The sequence below is a fragment of the Columba livia genome, chromosome 1 (assembly GCF_036013475.1).
Source record: "Columba livia isolate bColLiv1 breed racing homer chromosome 1, bColLiv1.pat.W.v2, whole genome shotgun sequence".
Lineage (NCBI taxonomy): Eukaryota > Metazoa > Chordata > Aves > Columbiformes > Columbidae > Columba > Columba livia.
The window spans coordinates 9,362,763-9,383,861 of NC_088602.1; the positions used below are offsets into that span (position 1 = coordinate 9,362,763).

At 43.6% G+C, this 21,099-nt stretch overlaps 1 protein-coding gene across 1 annotated transcript in view; it reads right to left on the minus strand.

The window, feature by feature from the left end:
* Positions 1-20,849, minus strand: part of ME3 (malic enzyme 3) — a 133,451-nt gene extending 112,602 nt beyond the window's left edge. Inside the window, exon 1 of the mRNA XM_021298790.2 lies at positions 20,404-20,849. Coding sequence (XP_021154465.2) covers positions 20,404-20,592 — 189 coding nt within the window. The 5' untranslated portion in view covers positions 20,593-20,849. The remainder of the gene's footprint in view (positions 1-20,403) is intronic.
* Between the last annotated feature and the right edge of the window lie 250 nt (positions 20,850-21,099).

A 21,099-nucleotide genomic window follows, 5' to 3' on the forward strand; every position in this document is an offset into this window, starting at 1 on the left:
GGTAGTTTCCATGTTGAGCTTGCAGCTGCCTCAGTGGCAAAGAATAGTCTCGTGTATGTTTAATTCGTTAGTTCAGACACTGCCCACGTCTGATGTACGTCCCTCGGGGTTTTTAAGTTTTTACATCAGCAGTAATCCAGTACAACACAACATTCCAAGTAGCCCCATTCACAGAAAATGTTGACTGAAGTGTTCCCATGACACAGGGATGAACTCGGGCTACAGAGCCTCATTAAGAGGCCATAAGCAGATTGTGAATGTAAACATCTAATTATGTCATCGAGACTTGCTCATATCACAAAATAGCATGTGAGCTGTGGTTTTAAACAAGCGTGGGGATGTACATGTCAATTAATAGTCCAAGGAGGGCTGATAGTGATCACAAAACAGCAGAGATGTGGCAGATGAGCTAGATATTGAGATGGGTAGCATATCATACTGATTTTGACTGTAGAGGTCAAGCTACAGCTTTCCTGGATATTACACACGCAGAAACCTCTGACCACTTTCAAAAAGCTCATGGCCACCAGTTCTCCAAGAGCTTCTACTTTATTATCTACAATACCTACCCTTGAAAACTGTGAAAATGTTACAATCAACTTTTAACACCATCATACCTCCAAAACCTGATATCTGATGAAGCACAGTGAAGACAAACAAGTTATTCCTAATGGAAAATCCTCAATTAAAATTCAAATCAGGTGTTTTCATCAGGTCTTTCTAGACCAGGGTTGTCAAACTCATTTTCACCAGGGGCCACATCAGCCTCCAATTTGCCTTCAAAGGGCCAAATATAATTTTAGGACTGTATAAATGTAACTACTCCTATCAGAAATCTCAGTAAACTGTGAGCCATGAAAGTAGATATACGCTCACATCCAGTGAATGAATTTATTTGTGGAATGAAAGCCTCTGGATTAAAAAAGGTTTTCTCTTTTCTTCCCCTGGTAGCTGAAAGGGTTGCCAGATTGATAGAGAAAACTCAAAAATCTTAAACCTCACTATAAATACTCACCACTTTTTAGGTTCTCAAAGGGCAAGGACAATGCATATGTATTCATTCTACCTTTGCTCTCCTGAAATGTATCAGTAAAGTTTAAGAGCATGATCCTCTCCTTGACTTGGGGATGGCACAAGGTACCTGTATCTGTACCAACGTGCTGCAAACTCAAATTGCTACTGGCAAAGAATGGAGAGGCAAAGTACCGCACTGCAGCTATAGGGTATTTTATACTTGTAAACTGCATTATGCAGACTTCACTCCCTTCCCCCCATACAGGACCAGTTTTTCTTTTATTCACTTTGAGAGGATTATTTTTGCTTAAAGACGTAGAACAGTAAACTCACTGGAATCAAAAATATTTTATACAAGGATTCAGAAACAGAAATACCTCCTACTTCTCCAATGTCTTCTCTAAAGCCCAGTTCAAGGCCTGTTTCACCAGCCTGTTTACCCTCAAAATCCCCCTGGGGAGCATTTCCGGGGCGATGAGGCTGCAAGGACAAGGGAAAGGTCCAAAGTAAGTCTGTTCTTTATGGTACGTGTCCATCTGCTGTGGGGCAGCAGATCACTGGGAGGTTCAGGTGTCTCCATCTCTTATCCTTCTTTTTATTTCCATAGACTTGATGCCAACAGACAAGACCACACATTTCTCCCTAAAATGGTCTGTACAAGAGTCTTTGAATGTCACAAACAAGCTCAAGTTGCGGGATAAAAGGACACACAGGACCTGGGTTCCTCCAAGCCAGCCCAAGTACAGTATCAATACAGGCACTATACCAAATGACTTTTGCTATCACTCCTCATTTTATTAAAAGACAGAGATTTCGCTTTTCATCTCCTTATCTTGTACTCCGGATGGTAATAAAATCTCCCACTGCTATATTAAAATCCCTTTTTGACAGGTATAGCTCATTCAAAATAAGATTATATTAATATTAAAATAAGGTTATATTATGAAATGTCTCACAGAAAGCAGCTTTAGGCTTGAAGCTACGAACGCATTTCCCAAGCATTTCTATTCATGACCTACCTCCAATACTCATCAAAGGAGAGCTCTAAAAGAGATGGTTTGTGTAAATACGGCTAAAATATATTATACTACTCAAACCTCAGCACTTGAAAGCTGTTGTTGCTTCACAGAAATGCTTTTAATACAGAAGCGCACAAAATAACGGGTTAATACAAAGCAGATAAACACGTCAATTGTTCACCACCAGAATGCACAAAATGAAGAATGAATTAGAGGCTGCTAAGAAGCACCATAAATTAACTGATGCCCACCTAAGAAATCGGTTACATGACAAGACATATTCAGTTTCTTAACTTCAGTGTCAATGCCTTTGAACATTCTTTAAAAGCCACTGTATGCTGAGAAGTCTGAGCAGTTTTAGCGTGATGTAGGAGATGTCGATGTTTTGCAGATGGCAGTAGCGACGCCTCTTCCTGCAGGAGAATCAGAAGGTTTTAATTTCTGAGGACTGCAGGGGTGAATTAGGACCCAGAACAAAGAGGCCAGATTCTGCCAAAAATCGTGGTCCAGGCACATGCATGTGCTTGCTTATAAAAAAAAAAAAGGAAAAAAAAAGTGTTTTCAGACACTTTTCATGTGAAGTTCTACTCTGATGACCATCCAAATGATACCAAAGTTGCTCAGATCCTGTCCTGTGAGGATGTATACTTTGTACCTATCAAAATCTTATTTCAGATTAGAACATTGTGCTAAGTGCAGAGGGCCAAACCTGCAGTTGCACAGTTTAAATGAGCTCCCTATGACATGCAAGTTAATAGAATTAGGTACCTCCCTGCTCCATCCTGCTGCACTCAGACAAATCTCCTGCATAGAAGTTGCCTTGATGCTTCTCCAAGACTTTCTCCCCAGACAAAAGAAAGCAATTCCACCAAGCTTGAGGTTACCTGAATAACTAGAAGACATTAAAAACCCCCTATTTTTTTCCAAAAGCCACCAACTTCTAAACTACGTTTATCTTGGAACAGCATTGCTAAGACTCAGCATGAAGCAAACATTCTGGGTTTATTTTTGTCCTCACTGCAAATCTACGCCTTGCAGTATTTTTTACACAGATCTAATCATCCACATTCACAAATCTTTCTGCCACTGAATTTTGCCACCAGATCTCAGAATTTGTGCATCATCCTGAACCTGCCGTCAGCTATAAGTGTTTCTATATGGATCAAGGTGATAGGATTCCACTCCCTAAGTGCTGTGTCTGAGGATGTGCAAGATCAAAACCCAAACACACAATGTTGCTGATCTCAGCTTTCTTTTCAATAAATACACAGACTTCTTGCTTTCAAAGGGCCTGGTATGTAGAAGAGAGACCAAGTTCGCCATGGCTGTGGGGTTTTATTCCTTTTAATCAATCATACTTCCATGAAACTGCTCAGTACATGGGAAGAACATGTCAAACTCCTACAATAGCATTAAAGAATGTAAGACCACTACTAATATAAGGGTCTGTCATGCTGCTTCAGGACTTTTTTCTTCCCTTTCATCCACTACTTTTCTGCTCCTCCCTTCTTAAATTGAAAGAAGAAAGTGAATCGGTGAAAAAAATCATGTCACCTCAGCAATGTCAAGCTGAGAGCAAATTCATAGCACTCAAAAGTTTTAACACCTGAAGTGCATGTGATTTGGTAGGGTATTTATTACCTGGTTTTCTTCTTGTTTATTTAACAAGCACCAACTGGAGACATTATAAGCTGTCTGAACCCCACTCTGCAAGTTCATTTTGGTTTTGCAGTTAGTTTTCTTCTGCCTTGTACGTAGTAATACAGATATAGTATTGTTTTTTGGTTTTGCTTCTCTTCCCTCTGAACGCAGAGCAGAAGTGCATCACCATTTGTTTACAAAGCCGCTCAGACAGCCTTTGGCCAGGAGACACAGTCGTACAGCGGGGGATACTAAATCAGAAACCGATGTCTCAGTTCAGCAAAGCACTTTCTTAAACAATATGAAGCCAATAAGGCTACAGCTCCGAATACTTTACTCCAAAGGGCTGTAATTACTCGTTTGTTTCCCATCAAATTCAATCTGCTTTGGATCTAGTCCTAGACATTTGCTGGAAGATGTCATTAAATAAAATGAGAGGAAAGTCAGGCCGATAATCTCCTGATTTCTAAGAAATCGCTGGTTATATCATGTATCCACTCAGATGCTCAAGCAGCAGCCACGGGGGGACCACACATCACACCCACATCTCTGGCCCACTGGCTTCAAGCATAAATATTTACTCTATTTGGGTTCTCTCTTTGAATTATTACTTTAATAATGTATACAAGGTAATTAATTGAAGTCTACAGGTTTTGGCATCTGTAACTTATACATAGTACGACTGGAAGTTTTGAATGCTAAAGACAGAAATTTTAAGTGATTAACTAATTATATTAATGGAAAAAATGAAGCAGGTTATGGTAAACATAATTAAAAAAAACCCCCTCTTCCTAGAATAGCTGCTTATTGGTGCTTGCTTCCTTTGCACACAGCTTTTGGGAAATACTTCATTTTATAAAACAATGCATATCTGATAGCATGTATAGGACACAGCAGTCGATATATCACATCTAACAGACTGTGCTTGAGATCACTGCTGGTTGAGATAAAAGATGCTATAAGACAACTGAGCAAGCAGGTACGCTGGCTGCATGGTTAAGTTAATTTGGAGACTCATGTTCACTTACTTGATCTGCGACAAGCGACCCATATTGCCTTGGGCGAGCTAAATTCAATTCCCTGCTGAAGTGAGGATAACTCCATTTCCCTGGCTCAGAAGAGCACTCCAAAACTCAATGTGAAATACACTACGATGCCCATGACTGCCTGATCCTTTCTCAAATGCATATTAGTAATTCAGAAACTGCCCGCTGTAGCTATTTGATAAGAAACACAACAGAGCTCAAAAGTGTTATATGTAATGCAGCAAGTGTGTGAGGAGTCCAATAGCTTGAACTTCAATGCCTGAATGAATCTTATTAACGAAAGCCTATTAAAGAAGCTGAATGAGTGATACGTGCCCTGAAAGTCATATGTGCTGAATGCCTCCAAGAATGAAGAGTAAGAAATAACAAACCACAAGTATTTCTCCCATTTATGTTGCTTTCATGCTTTTTCCACATCTCTGTGTTCAAACTCAGTTCCTATGCTTTGCCACAATCTGGCAACCAGAGTCAGGGATGATGTGTCTAACCACAGTCTCACTGGCGTGAAAAATTACCCTGCCTCTCCACTTCAGGCTCAAGTTGCAGAAAGTTCTAAACCTATGTGGTGCATTCTACATAACAAGGATGTTTCTTAATTTGTGGAGCAATAACTAAGTACTTTTACAATGTCTCGTATATTTTTCTTTACCTCATGCTTGTCAGGTGAATTACCACAGATGTATATAGATCTCCTCTCTAGAGACCGAACTTTGAGATCCACTCTCTCAAGTACCGGTATCTCAAAGCATGTTCTCTATTTCCACCCAGATCTTTTATTGGGAAAATGTGTCAGGATTTTGGCCATTGCCCCAGGATTTCTGAAAGCCCACGAGCCAGCTCAGAGCTCCAGTCTCACATGCAAACGGACAGTGAATCCAAAGCATCCAAAAGATGATCAGCCTCTCTGTGTATGCAAAGCAGATGCAGGATGCCTGGGAATCTCAGACATACGGCCACAGCGCATGTGTGAATCAACATCATAGTTCCCAGATGCAAGTTAATCTCATCATCTGGACACATAAGAGCTCTGCAAATGCCCAGAAGCATGAAAATGTTCTGCAGAACTCCGCAAAGGCACAGTCAGCCCAGCACAGCCCTGGCACATCAGCCTCTGCAGCGGCACCTTCAATTTCTTCCCAGGGAAATCCTGGCTACAAATACAAGAAGCCTGGAAATAAACACTAACTCTTGACAGGTAAGCTCTTAGTATTCATAATATTTTAGATATTGCTTTCCAGGTGATGTTTTTAAACCTCAAATTATCACTTAGCACTGAAGTCAGAAGCATCCCAGGAAGGTGTTTGGTGTCTCCCTTTTGTGCTCACACAGTATCTATTAACAGGATGCACATGTGACGCTCTGAGAAATTAATGCCATGCAAAAAGGAGCCCTTTTTGAATTCACAATATTTTAAAGAATGCCAGTGAGAGGGACTTTTGTGGTAACCTTGGACAACAGATAGTTTAGCCTTACAAACAGCTTAGATAAAATATTCACCATCTGCTGGATGAAAACTCAGGAGATACTGAGCTCAGGTAATGGCAAGCGGGAAGACTCAGGACCTGAACCAGAGTCAGAATCTCCTGCACTGAGTTACAAACTGCCAGGGGGTCCTGCACACCCCTGCTCTGCACAGGAGCAGCATCCCCAAATGTCTCTGCCCGCTGCCTGTTGTACAAACAACACACAGGCCAGGATGGATGCCTCAGAGATACTTTAATATTAAAGATAAGCAAGTTAAGTGCTGAGGCAACAGAAGTCAGGCTGGATGATGCCTCCTCCTCATCTCATAGGAGAGACCTCCTGTACTTGCCCCTCTATTCCTTGTTTTCATCTTTCCTTTCTGTCCCTCTCTCCACCTCTTTTAAGCAAAGAGAGGATCTCCAGCCACATCCAGGAAAATGAAAGTGAGCAAAAATAGGGAGCACAAAGAAACTGCTTCAAAGGAACTGGTTGCTCTATTATGTTGCACTATTTGTCCTTTGGTATCCTTTTGTCTACAAGGTTCACAGAATCACAGAATGTCAGGGATTGGAAGAGACCTCAAAAGCTCATCCAGTCCAATCCCCCTGCTGGAGCAGGAACACCCAGATGAGGTTACACAGGAAGGTGTCCAGGTGGGTTTTGAATGTCTCCAGAGTAGGAGACTCCACAACCCCCCTGGGCAGCCTGTTCCAGTGTCTGTCACACTCACTGAGAAGAAGTTTCTTCTCATATTTAAGTGGAACCTCCTGTGTTCCAGTTGGTACCCATTACCCCTTGTCCTGTCTTTGGTTGTCACCGAGAAGAGCCTGGCTCCATCCTCCTGACACTCACCCTTTATATATCTGTAAACATTAATGAGGTCACCACTCAGTCTCCTCTAAGCTAAAGAGCCCCAGCTCCCTCAGCCTTTCCTCACACGGGAGATGCTCCACTCCATCATCTTCATGGCTCTGGGCTGGACTCTCTCAAGGTTCTACCAACAGAAGGACAAATACACCTGTGTAAAAGAGGTCTGGGCAGGAGATGGGGATGCTGAAGCACAGAGAGGAAATTATTTGCAGGAGTACCTAAAGCATCAGTGACAAAGAGCAGCAGCTCTGGCACAAGCCACCCAGTACACGCCCATTCACAGCATGAATCTATCTCAGCTACTTCAGACATTTACAGTGCGGGTGTCTGTGGGTGAACAGGACACCCTGGGACCTCTTTGTACTCAAGGGACAGCAGTGCCACAGCTCATCCAGAATGGAGATGGGCAATAACTGCAATGCACAGAATAACAGGTATCCAGATGGTGCCACCGCCTTGGACACACTGCAGATCTGGAAACTCTCACCTACTAGAGGTTCCTCTGCCCAAGGGCCTCACCGATCCCGGCAACATTCTTCTGCCAGATAGGAAAAAGCTATGTTGTGTCAAAATTAAGTTTTACGCCTCTCTAAGAGACACAGAGCATGTCCCATAGTGTGACATTACTACAAACCTGAGAGGGAAGAGGCTCCCAAGTCACCAAGGAAATTTGGTTTGGCTGTCAAATCAGGGCTCATTGCAATCAGCTCAGATTTAAGAGCAATTTCGTAACATTTAGGAAAATTAACACCAGCAGTAAACTGACCAAGAGATACTTCTATCAACAAGACTGAGGTTTATGCATCCCACAAGCACACTCGATACAGTGCTACAGTTCAGAGATTAAATTATGATGATGCCAGGCAAAGACATGGAGAAAGACACAGGAACAATTTCCGCTCTTCGTTGCTTCCCCACAGATCCGTGACCTCATTCCCTGTCCTACTCCCCTACTCCAACATTGTGGAACCTTTAAGGTCCTGTGAACTCCTTTATTTATCCTTCGACAAAAAGTAAAAAGTATCCACTTCACTGAGTTTGCTCATGAAACACTAATTGAAAACTTCTTGCTCTGTGTACCAAATTGCAGTGCAAATATTATGATTCTGTAAGATTAATATCCCTCTTTCCCTATGGGAATCCAAAAAAAGGCTACAAGGGTTTCCAGCTTTGCGGGAAGTGGAACCGCTGGACTCTCATACACTTTCATATTCGGCTTCAGTGGGAAACTCATTTTGCGAGTCCACCAAACACCAGCTATATCCCTACAGGCAAAGCAATCCTACTGCCAGTCAATAGGACATTTGACCTTGCAGGAAACCTGAAAGGCACTTGGACAGAACAACAAGATCTGGTTACAGCTGCACTCTCACCACTAAGCCATTAATGCTTATCTTTAATATGCAATTAATGTCTAAAAAGTGGCCAACACCAAACCTGTTTTCCAGCAGCAGCCAGAGCCTCGCTGCTGCTTTCCAGTACCTTCCCATCACTTCTGTTTATATGAGAAATGACTTTGTTATCTTAGAACTTCAAACACAGTTAATATGTGAAATCCAAAACAATTACTTGCCTGTAGGGAGAGTGGCCCAGTTTCAGCAAGCAACAGTCACGCATTCATTCTGGTTTCATAACCCCAGTTACCCTTGACCACTGGACATCTGGAAGGTCACAACGCAACAGCACTTTTGTGAGTTTTATTAAGCTACAAGAACTCTCCAGGGCAGCTTCAAACTCTCCAAGGTATCTCGCTCAGTGCTCTTGGTTTTCCTCCAGCAGCTCTTGTGCACCAGTCCAGCTCTTCTCGCCTGCGTGCCAGAGAACAGCTCTTGGCATTGGAAAGGCAGCGCTGAGCTGGTTGCTCCAAAGCTCATAAGGAAGATGAATGAGCTTGGACAGATGATGCTAAAATAGAGTATTAAGAAGCACTTTTGATTTTTGGGATACACAACTGTGGAAGCAGCTGGAGCCTTCATGTGATTTTTTGTAACAGTAGAAATTGATGATATTGGCAGATGCCATTTTTGCTTTGAGATTTTGGCTTAAACAATTCATGAGCACAATTTTTCACATATGTTTCCCTTTTAATTACCATCTGTTAACAGAGCAAGATGTGAAATTTCACACTATACCACTTTTATCCCTTTGTGATCAAACAATCTCGTGTCTTGAACAGTACAATTTCTTATTCCTAAATTCAAAAAAGGCTCGATGCAAAATTGATTGAAATCAGCAGAAATCCTCCCTATGCTGCTTCTTGGAGACCAAACGGCAACGCTCAGGGACACCTCAATGCTGTTGCAAGCATTTTTTTCCCCCCAGATATAAGCCAGTAAAAGCTGTTGGCATCAGCACTTGGAGTGAAAGGCATGTCGCACACATCTCCTTCTAATAGACACGGCTGCACATCATAACCTGGGCAATCTACCAAACCCAAGAGGAATCTGTTGCACACGTGCAATGAGAAACAAGCCCCGGCGGTGCGGACACTGAAAGTCTTCCAAACTTGAGAGGGAAATTAAGTATTTTTTACCTTTGAGCAACTGAGATTGGTGTCTTATAAGCTTGCCAAGTATATCCCATTCAAAGACAATGCAAGCGAATTCAGCAGTGAGCGTAAAGCAGCAGACACCGCAGAACACAGGCCATTATGCATTAGGATCCTCATTAACTTCTGCTTGGAAAGTTTTCTCTAGATGTATTAATACCTACCTGGAGCACACAGTCACTTTTATGTATTATTGATTTCCATCACTTCCACCCATCAAGCCACTCCATCTGCTCAGCACTGGGGGAAAAGAGGAGTTTTCAGCTCTTCTTCCCAATATCCTCATCACTTCAACCACTTTCAGATTCTCCTGCACGAACTGTGTCTCTCACCCAGCGACCACCTGAGCTGCTGAACCATCCCAGGACAATGTGGAGTTGAACATTTGCTCCTCCCTCCAGCAGCACCTGCTGCAATTCAGGAGTTTATTCACAGCGCACTAGCGCAAATGGTGCATCTCTCCCAGATGTTTTTTGGTTTTAAAGAGGTTTTGTCAAAAAAAAAGCAGCAAATTAATGGGAGATATGATACATTTTTTATTATATTTAGTTGGGATTTTTTTTTGTTCGGTTAGTTAATTTTGTTGGGTTTTTACTTGTTTTTTGTTTGCTTGTTTTATACAGTATTCAGACCTAGCGCTTTAGCAAGTAATTTTTGTTATTTGGCTCATTTAATGGCCAGATTTGAAAACCTTTATACAGTATTAGGGGAGAGAAGGGCTTTGTCCCTCCACTACCTGTGATCAGGGATCTGATTTACAGACAGGGTTGTTTTATCCCAGCAATTAACTACAGACACAAATGGTAACATGAAGACATCTCATTCCCTGTGAGGTAGGAAATGGCTAACAGGGAAAAGCTCGGGGGCTGGACTTTTTTGTTGTTTTTTGTTTATTGGACCAACTGATATACTTGAGGATAAAAAACACCTGAGTTGCTAGAAGAATGGCTATGACCATAAAAGCCACTGGTTTTACTTCTTTCCCTCCCCATTTAAACCAGTTGGTCCGATAAAACACATTATCTCTCCCTCCAGCCCCTGCCCCACTTACGGGCTTAGACCATCCTGACAACAGAAATGCTTCATCATCTGGACACTTCCAAAAATCATAGGATTTGGCACACACAATACATTCTCTTATTTGCAAATAATGACAGCTAAAATTACCTGCAGGTTTAACATCAAACCATTCAACCAAAGATTAAACGAAGTTTAATAGTTTCCATAATGGATTTAACTACTGGGGAAGTGACAAACCCATTAGCCAAGCCCAAGAGTTAACATTCAAGATGTCATGTCCAGGAGAACATAACACTGTTTATATTCAAAATAACTAATTCCTTCCTATGTTGAAAAACACAGCAAAGCCTTAACTACGCGTTTGATGAGGCTGAACAGAGTTAACCCATATGGCCGCATTACAAAAAAGACTTATCACTTCATAAGCTAGACACACAGAAAAAATTGCTCTGAGATGTGAACCTAATATATATAGATATTTATATAGATAGATAGATATACAATACAGAAATGTAGTAAAAATCTGTTTTGGTTCCATGGTTCCACGTGTTGAAGAAGGACATATGCACAACAGAGAGCTGCAAAGTGAAGTGAAGCAGAAAATGTTGATACGCAGAAAACTTTTGCGTTGGTGTTATTTTCTTTGTCAGAACCACAGTCTGCTCAGTTTCTGTCTGAGTTTCGTGTTTGGCAGCTGCAGAACTATAAAAAGCGCTGCCATTTAAAACATTTTTTGAAAGATATTGTATGAGGCTGACAATACATATGTAATTTATCAAAATGTCATGTTGTTTGGGGAGACAGATAACAAGTGTCACCCCTGGGCCTCGAAGAGGAGCTTAAAAATTAAAAGCATGCTCATCATGTCTACTTAAACACATTATAAGCTGGAAGTAGTCAAGTTGGCTGCTGTGCTAAGCTTTCTATTGAAGGAGAGGGCATTATAGCGGTGTTTATTCTTCCCCAAGCATCAAGGCCTGTCTGACCTGCTCACAACAGCTCTAAAGCCCAGTCAGTCCCAAAAGAATTTACTTGGGCGAAAGCTACAATAGGCTGTTCAAGGTTTGATAGCAAGTCTGCTAAGTCAGCGAGAAAAAGACAGAAAAAATAAGTAAGTGTTAGAGGAAAAGCACAAGACAAAGCAAAAACTCTGCTTTTTTCAGCCAGGGTAAAAGGTAAGTCAGCATCACTTAGAGCAAGAAAAAGAAACTATCCGAAAGCCTAAATATTATAAACACTCCTAACTTCCCCATTCAATGGGTATCAATGGAGCGCAGTTGGTTGTTAACAGTCACACAGTATCACAGTATCACAGTATCACAGTATCACAGTATGCTTGGGATTGGAAGGGACCTCAAAAAGATCATCTAGTCCAATGGATTAAATCCTGGTTCTCCCAGCTCCCAGGAACCAGCCATGGTTACAGCAGGGTCAGACCCGGCTCTCACATAAACACACCTCCAGTGCCTGATTCTTTCTTTCCGAGCATAAAGCACATCTCCATCCCCCGTATTCATCCCTGTGGAACAGAGCTGGAGTGCAAGCCCCTCAGCAAAACACGTCTAGTGAATAGAAAAATGACTATGTGTGCTTTTTCCAATATGCTTTCTTAGGAAGGAGAAAAAAAAATTGATTATATGTCGGGTTCTGCAGATGCCATGAAAACAAAGAATTATTTGTGGGGGCGGGGAAAGGAGCATCAAGAGACAAATAGGGTACAGCCAGAAAATTATTACTGTGTATTAAACTGAAAAACTCTCTCTTATTGTGTTGAATCCCATTTATTGTGCTCTAAATATAAAAAAATATACAGTACCATTTGTAATTATTATGCTCTGTTCCCACAGCACATACAAGCTATGGAATTTATGCTGATTTCGAGAAATTGCATACTGCACTTGATTGTGTCAGCAGATGAAAAACAGAACAGAAACTGGATATGTGGTGATTAAAGACAGAAGATTAAGGGTCAAACTACACAGCTGAGGCCATCCTGTAAGTTTTTTAAGATGATCTTGCATATCTACATCTGCTGTAAGCCTAACAAAACTCATTTTTGCCACTCACCAATTCCAATATATTGCACTGATAAAACTGGGGCAGAATGGCATTTTTTTTATATTAAGCACTCTCACCTTGCAATAAAGGAATTAAAATCCACATGCTGCTCCTACTAAAGTAAAACTCTCTTAGAGCATTGGTGTCAGTCTATGGGGCTTTGGGGTGTATGGATCACACTGTCTGACCTGCTGGGGGCTTTTACCCCTAAAAGGAAGGACAGTGTACATTGAGACCCAGATCTCAGGATCCCGAGCACTCAGTTTCTCTTACCATCAGGCTTCAAATCAGAGCAGTGGAGTCACTGAACAGTTTCCACCTCTTGTTCCTAAGAAACTGCTGGGTTGGTTTGTCTCTTCATTACAGACCCATCTTTCCTTTTGCAGCTCCAAATGAATGTCAGTAACAGCAGCTCCAGTGCTCCTCTGGAGGTGGCTGCTGTAGAAGCTAAAGAGGAATTTAGTTTACATTCTCTTTATCCAAAATCAAGTCAAATAGAATTTGCTCCAGGTCCAGTTTTGTTCAGCAAGTGCCAGCAAAAATTCAGTGGACAAATCCTGCACTACGAAGCTACTGGACCCATCCCTAGCAGGGCCTTACTGCATGGCAAATCCATCTCAAACCAAAGCCAAGCCACAAAATCTGGCTCTTCATTTTGTGAATTAGCGCTCCCTTCCCCACAGCTTCAGTTAAATCATCACTAATTCTGACGAGCACCAGTGACTCAACATGCAGCAGCACACAGTTTCTAATGTCAATGACATTATATTTCATGCTACTTACATAGGCCAAGGCTTGAAACCTGCTGAGGTCAGTGATGACTGTTTACAGGACCAGCCCCATATATAACATGCTCGGTCTTACATCCACAGTGCTTCCAGAGTAATCAACTGGCTGTTGGCCACACGTTTCACTGGATGTAATGGACAGGAATGCTGAGCAAGCTGCAACATTCTACCCCAGATCCATTCTAACTGCAATAATATCAATTTTCATACTATTTAGCAAACAGTTTGTTTTACTTCAGTGCAATTCTCATTCAAGTGCCAAAAAACTTTGTCCCCTCTATGAAACAAGAGCTACATTCAGTCTTGGCTCTGCCCTACCAAAACATGCCTGGTGTAGGGGTTATGGCTTCTTTAAAAGAAAGGGCATGATAAAAAGAGAGCGACATAGGCAGCTGCCAGTCTGGTGATTTTCCACAACTTAAAGTCAGTTTTAAAGGTATTTTTGTAATATAAACTGCTCAGGAAACAAAACAAGTATTTTGGTCCAAACGCAGTTTATTTGTATTGGTATCTTACAGTGACCACAAACATAAACTCAGCACTTCTAAAAGCTGCCCAACCGATATGTCCAAGACCTCTCAATGCATTTACAAGGGCTAAACAACCAACTTACTACAGGGTTAGTACAAGGAGGGCAGAGGCAGCTCTGCATCTGCACCCTCTCACCTCTGCAATGCCAGATTCCTCTGCACTTCCAAGCTCTTCCCCCAGAACTCCACTCCCAAAGCACCAGTGGTGTCCCCAAGGACAGTGACAGTGTTGGCAGGAGGTTATGCAGAGGGGCAAGAAAGCAGACGGCCTCCTGGTTTGGCTATAATAAGGGACAGGGACTGGGATCCAAGCTGGGGAAGCAACGGGACTTCTGCAGGCTGCTGCCAATACCAGAAGCACCAGTAGACTTAGTCTGGCATTAGTTTGCTGACCCTGCCATAATGACAAGTTCTTTGGTACCAAAATATTAGGAAATGCCATTGCCAAAAGATACTTTGGACTCAGATAAAGATATGCTTGATATTAACACTAAATAAACAAAAATGAAATTCCACATGCCAGGATGAAGGCCAAAACAAACCCAGCTCAGCAATCCTATCGCCAGAACACCACCACATTTGCCAAAATACTGGGCCAAACCTCATCCCCTTGGAGTTTTCTTCCACTGAAGTAAATGGTGATATACCTACATTTGACTGGTGAAATAATGGAGACCAATGACAGAAACCAAGGGAATGGCAGGAAGATGTGCCAGGGGAGGTTTAGGTTGGACATGAGGAAAAGGTTCTTCCCCCAGAGGGTGCTGGACACTGAACAGGCTCCCGAGGGAGGTGTCACGGCCCCAAGCCTGACAGTGTTCAAGAAGAGACTGGACAACGTCCTCAGACACACGGTGTGAACTGTGGGGTTGTCCTGTGCAGGGACAGGAATTGGACTCGATATGAGTCCCTTCCAACTCAGGACGTTCTATGACTGAAAGAATCACTACAAACATGAAAACAGCCTCTCTGCCCTGGACACCATGGAAGGCTCATCACACTGCAGAGTGCTCCAGCTCACATTTCAGCTCCAGATTATTTGATGAAGATCTCTCTCTCAGCTGTGGTTTGACTTGGGTCTGAAGTGGCCCATGTGCTGCAGAGTTTGTCCATGAAAGTGTCTCATTTCATATCCCTAGAAACGAGAGTCCTACCAGGTCAGTTAATCTACATGAGTGTCGTGCCTCCAGCAGCAGCCATAAGCCTCACAAAGAGTAAACATCACAGGTAAATAGGACACACCCTTCCCCGCACAAGCCCATCCTTTCATTATTTTCAATTTGGGGACTTTCTAAGTCAGATGTGGTTTTAGTGTATTTAGTAACTTGCAGTGATGTTTTTTTTAATGAACTTGACCTGTCTAAAACTTGTCCCCCAAATCTTGCTCGAACAGCTATGTGCTTCTACAAAATAACGGGGAACCTCCAAACTCTGCCCACCTCATACTCTCACTTCACAAAACATGAACAGATGGTACGTTAACAAATGCTGGCAGTGACGCAGCCACTTAAAGCCCTGTGCCTACCTCAGTAGTTACATCTCTCCAAACCTGAGCTAGGCAACCAGGAACTCCAGCTGTAAGAATATAACCTTGCGGATTTAGAGAGATTTACTAATCTGAAAACAGAAGGCTGCCTCAACGTGATCTTGCCAGCTGCCATTTCAGACACACTGTTCTTGTGCTCATTATTAATTTCATTTAAATGCAATCATTTTACAAACCCAGCTAATGTTAGGCCAGTTTCACCACAGTCGCCGAGTCCAGCCACATGCAAGATGCATCATTTTTTTCTCAGCTGCAGGGGCAAATTACTGACACCATGTTCAAAGAACCCTCAGCTCAATTCCAGTCCCTGCAAAGCTGAAGGACAAACAAACTTTCTGCATTTTAATGACGTGTACAGCAGTACATTCCAAACACTGTAGAAACCTACAGCAATTCTTTAGAGTTTCATTCTTACAGACCGAGACTGGTAATTTCTGGTTTTTTTTTTGTTTCTGAGGGTTTTTTTGGTAATTCGTTTGAAAAGAAATGGAGAGCATGCATGCACATCAGAAGAGCACAGGGTATTATCCAGATGTACACAGAAGACCCCAGATCCTGATCTCCACACTGCACCTTGCAGAGAACTTGAGTGTATTATCTCAACCCTTCAAATATGGCAACATCTGAAACTCTGAAAAAAAACCTGCAACCTCTAGTTCTGCATCTGTTTGTGATGGTAGATCTCCAGGGAGGCAGGATTTATCTCAAAATTAGGACTTCCAGCAAAAGCCGTGAAGTGCTGTCAACCTTCCAACCGAACAGAGCAGTCAGATTCAGCTGTCACGGACAAAATTACAGTTGATTTTGGACAAGATTTTTGAGTCCCTACAGGCGTGTGGTCAAACTGGGAACAAACACTGCTCAGCCTGTGCTTGTTAAAACACAGAGAGGGCACGTGGATTTGACAGAATGCCTGGAAGAACTGGGGTGTCATGAGCAGCACATCTGAGATGAGCAAAATGTCACAAATCTTAAGAACGGGCAGCAGCGTCTGAGGAAGGACACAACACGGTCCTGCCCACACCAAACACGAGGCAACTTTGATAAATGAGGTAGTAGGTAAGATGTGGCACATCTTTCCTCCCAGGACCTGAGTGCTGAATTAGCTTCTCACAGGCTGAAGCCCCACAGTAGACGTGACTTGTCCCTCAGCAAGTCCAGCTCTGCTCCCGCCCTGTCACACGTCACTTACAGCATCACAGAATCACAGAATCGCCTGGGTTGGAAAAGACCTCAGAGATCATCCAGTCCAACCCTTGGTCCAACTCCAGTCCATTGACTAGATCATGGCACTAAGTGCCATGTCCAATCTCAGTTTAAAAACCTCCAGGGACGGTGAGTCCAGCACCTCCCTGGGCAGCCATTCCAATGCCTGACCACTCTCTCTGTAAAGAATTTCTTTCTAATATCCAGCCTAAATTTCCCCTGGCAGAGTTGAAGCCCATGCCCCCTTGTCCTATTGCTGACTGCCTGGGAGAAGAGACCAATCCCCTTCAGGCAGTTCTAGAGAGTGCTGAGCTCACCTCTAAGCCTCCTCTTCTCCAGACTAAACAACGGCCAAAGCTTCTACCAAATCCTCCTGGAACCCTGCTTGCACTTGGATGGTCACAGAACACTCTTACCAGTTCTCTTTGGTATCTGACAATGTTAACAATTTTAGGGTTTCCAATTTTGCAGCATTCAAACACAGAAAAAGAAGAACCACTTCATGAGAACACGAGACAAGCTCTTCCTCATTCTTCTATTATTTTCGAGACTGTTCTTGTCAACTGAGAACAACTGCTATTGCATTTTAAGACCACGAGTACCCCTCAAAAGAACGCTGACATTTCCTGAGTCCTGCTCTTAGGTCAGACAGGGGCTGTAATACTTACAAACAGAAGGAAGAACAGTCTCTGAATAGCACAGAAAAAAATACAGTCTCATCAGCATAGATGAAGCATAATTGGTTCTGTCTTCAAAGTTCCTCCTACTGTCCAAGGATTCTACAAGATTTCCTCGCATGTGACTTCTCCAACGTCACAGTGAAAGTCTGAGGCATAATCAAACCCAGTCTCAGAGATGGAACCCAGCCTTGCCTTAACGGCAAGGCAGTTTTTCCCTCTAGATTCTCCTCAAAATGACTAGTCAAACACGTTCTTAAACGCGATGCACAGATTGGCCAAATAACTTTAAGACTGGAGAGAACTCATTTACAATCCATGCTTAATCCACTCTTGATCGATATTTAGGAATCCCAGTCCTTTACATGAGAAAAGAACAGCCAACTTCAAATAGGAAACTGACTAACGGAAACAAAAAACTGTAAATGTCTTACATCCATCACCAGTTCTTCTATTATTTTTTTTTCTTCTCAGGCAGATTTGGAAAACAGAGGAGCTTTCAGAGGACAGCCTGCTTTTACTGATACTGAGGGTATTACAAAGGACCTGTCAGCAGTGACTTCTGAGTCTGGTTCTTCTTCAAAGCACCTTCAACCTAGTTAGCAAGCAAAGACTTGGATCAATAACCTCAGACTGTAAACCTGTCTGCGATTCTGCTGGAGACACATAGTCTGCACTGAATTAACATCACACACTTCAGAGCTTTACACTGACACTTTAAACTTCACCCAAAATCTGTAGAACAGCCAGGACACTGAATAAAGCACTGGCTGAGCAAAGCCTCACATCTGGAAAACTTTTCCAGAGGTTCTTGAAGAGATGTATAGATGTATAGGCTGCAGAGCAGCCTTCAGTCAAATGAAAACTTGAAGTAAGATCCACTGCAATGACCCCGTTTAGAAACCAAAAGGGTAAAGAGTAATTGCCAAGTGATGAGAGTACAACAGCTGAAAACCCATCGAGATCCCCAGTTCTGACATGCAGCACTGCAGCGTGGCACACCAAAGAGCCATCAATCACACCTTGACCACATACCAACTGGCTGAAGGGCCTTACTTCATTTGAACAGTTAATTCCTGCAACAAATTGTTAAGAGCAACAGAAAAACAGAAGTCTGGTTAAAAACATTTGGAAAGAGAACCTGAGCATTTAGTAAACACTAGTTACTAGCTACTAGTTACCAGTCCTCATCTCTTACCACTGATGTCAACCCTCTCTGTCCTCGCTTGGATGTTCTGTAGATGACTCTATCAATGACCATAAGGTCTGTACTGACACAGGAACATGGCAACATAAACAGCAAGCATCCAGGCTGGAGACCAGCTGGGAAATTTCTCATGGCCAATTAAACACAGCACACTGGAATATATTTTACCTCTAACAGAAGCAGTTTTCTTCCCTTCTCGCCACATGGACCAAGATTCCATTTAAAGAAAAATACCTCATTTCACTGAAAGGCAGTAAAACACTTCAGCAAAGCCTCAGTTCTAAAAATTGTCAAATGTGACATTCAAAATCTCCTTCTGCAGTAGCAAGATCAATTTAAAACACACAATAAATTCAGCTGTTCGTGTGTTATTGTTGCATTACACTGAGCAAAGGCCAAAGTATTAATTTTCCAGTTCAAAGCCATATAAGTAAGACTACTAGAAACATTAGCTGTGTGACTCTTTGTAACTGTCATCAAACACCCAAGAGAACAAGAGAAATGCTGAAGAAAAACTCATCAAAACCACTTAATGCTGATGAATTACTGTCGCTTATGAGACGGTTGGCAATTCCTCTTCAGTCTCACAGACACACACAATGGTTCAAATCAGATTGCCTACAAAGTTGTTGCGTATTCCGTGACATCCAGTGTCATCTTGTGCCTTTGTCCTCGGGGACCCCTCAATGGATGTAGAAATGGTACCCGGGGATGTAACCCAACCCACCCACAATGTACAACTTGCCATCCAGAGTCTTCACTCCAGAAGATGACACAGGAGGCTCATCTACCAGATAACTACATACTAAGCAGATGGCAAAGACTCACAGCCCCATCAACTATCAATATCATGTTTAATACCTGCATATTTTTAAGGTAATTAACATCTTTGTAGCTATTTCTAGCAATATTAATACAAGAAACTGGAACTAAACATTCTTCAATCTGACGCATCCGATCCCAAAATTTGCATGCAGGTTGTGTTTGGGGTTTTTGTCTTTTTGTTTTGTTTTGTTTTCCTTCAAATTATGGACAGGAATGGAAAAGTAGCGTGGAGCTAAATTACAGGGTCTCGTTTCACACAACTTGCAGACTTTGCTGAAAACCTTTCACCAAAAGCCTTTTTTCTTCCTTTTTTTTGTAAAAGATTGAGGTTTCCTCCAGTATCGAGCATGAGTACATCTTCATTCCAGCAAATTACACTGTTTAGGTAGTGGATCGCACATTGCTATGGATGCGCTATGAAAGGAAGATTAATGAGAACAACCACACGTGCCTGTTTTAACACGAAGGCGTAAACAATCAGTTCCGCTCCCGCACGTGCAATACAACGTACATCAAAATACCCCACGTTTTGATATTGGATTTATAGTAGAGGCCACACATTCTGCTGCCCCATTCATGGCTGATTTTGGGCAAATGACTTCAGGTCCTGGCCAAAGCCTTGCTTGGGTTCTTCCAGTGCCACCACCACGGCAGCTGTGGCGGGCCTGGGGAAGCCAGGTGACCGGCTCTGAAGAAGCCACCGATGTCCCAACCACCTGGTGACCACCTATAAATCTCGCCCCGGGCTCTGTCCTCATTAATCCACGACCCAAAGTGTTCCAGCCCCTTTGGGAGTGTGCCTGAACTCCGGGGATGGGCACAGGCAACGCTGCCGGAGCACCGACAACCCAGCACACCTGTGATGCGTGTCAAGCACCTTCCCCACCACCCAGCCCCTCTCCCCTCCCTCACACCCGGCAAGGCGGGTCCCCGGCGGCACCGACCTTGTTGAGGTGGGGGTTCCTGGTGATGTCGTAGCCCCGCTTCTTGACGGCCATTCGGGGGGTGGCCGGGCTGCCCCCCGCCTGGCAGCTGCGGCCCCGGGGGACGCTGAGGAGAAGCGGCCTCCGGCCGGCCCCCGCCATCCGCAGCAGGCGGCTGCCCGCCCCGCCGCACACCCACACCGGCACCATCGCGCTGCCGCGGTCCTGCGGCCGGGGGCGGGGACGGCGTCAGCGGGGACGGGCGGGCCCGGCACAGCCCAGGTGCGCCCGGCTCGGCCCCTCGGGTCCCCGCCGCAGCGAAAGGAAACCCAGGAAGCAGATCCGGGCTCGGCCCCGCGGCGGGCGCGTCTCCTCCGTTATCTGTGACAGCTCAGCCGATGTCTCAGAGGAGGGCGTTTGCCCGGCCGGAGCTTCGCCCGCCCGCCATGGCGGGCCCTGAGGGAGCGGTCCTGTCTCTGAGAGAGATCTGGAGCCCGCAGTGCAGGAAAGACATGGACCTGCTGGAGAGGGGCCAGAGGAGCCACAGAAATGATCAGAGGCTGGAACAGCTCTGCTGGGAGGACAGGCTGAGAGAGCTGGGGTTGTTCAGCCTGGAGAAGAGAAGGCTCTGGGGAGACCTTATTGTGGCCTTTAGTGCTTAAAAGGGGCCTGTAAGAAAGATGGGGACAGGCTTTTTAGCAGGGCCTGTTGTGACAG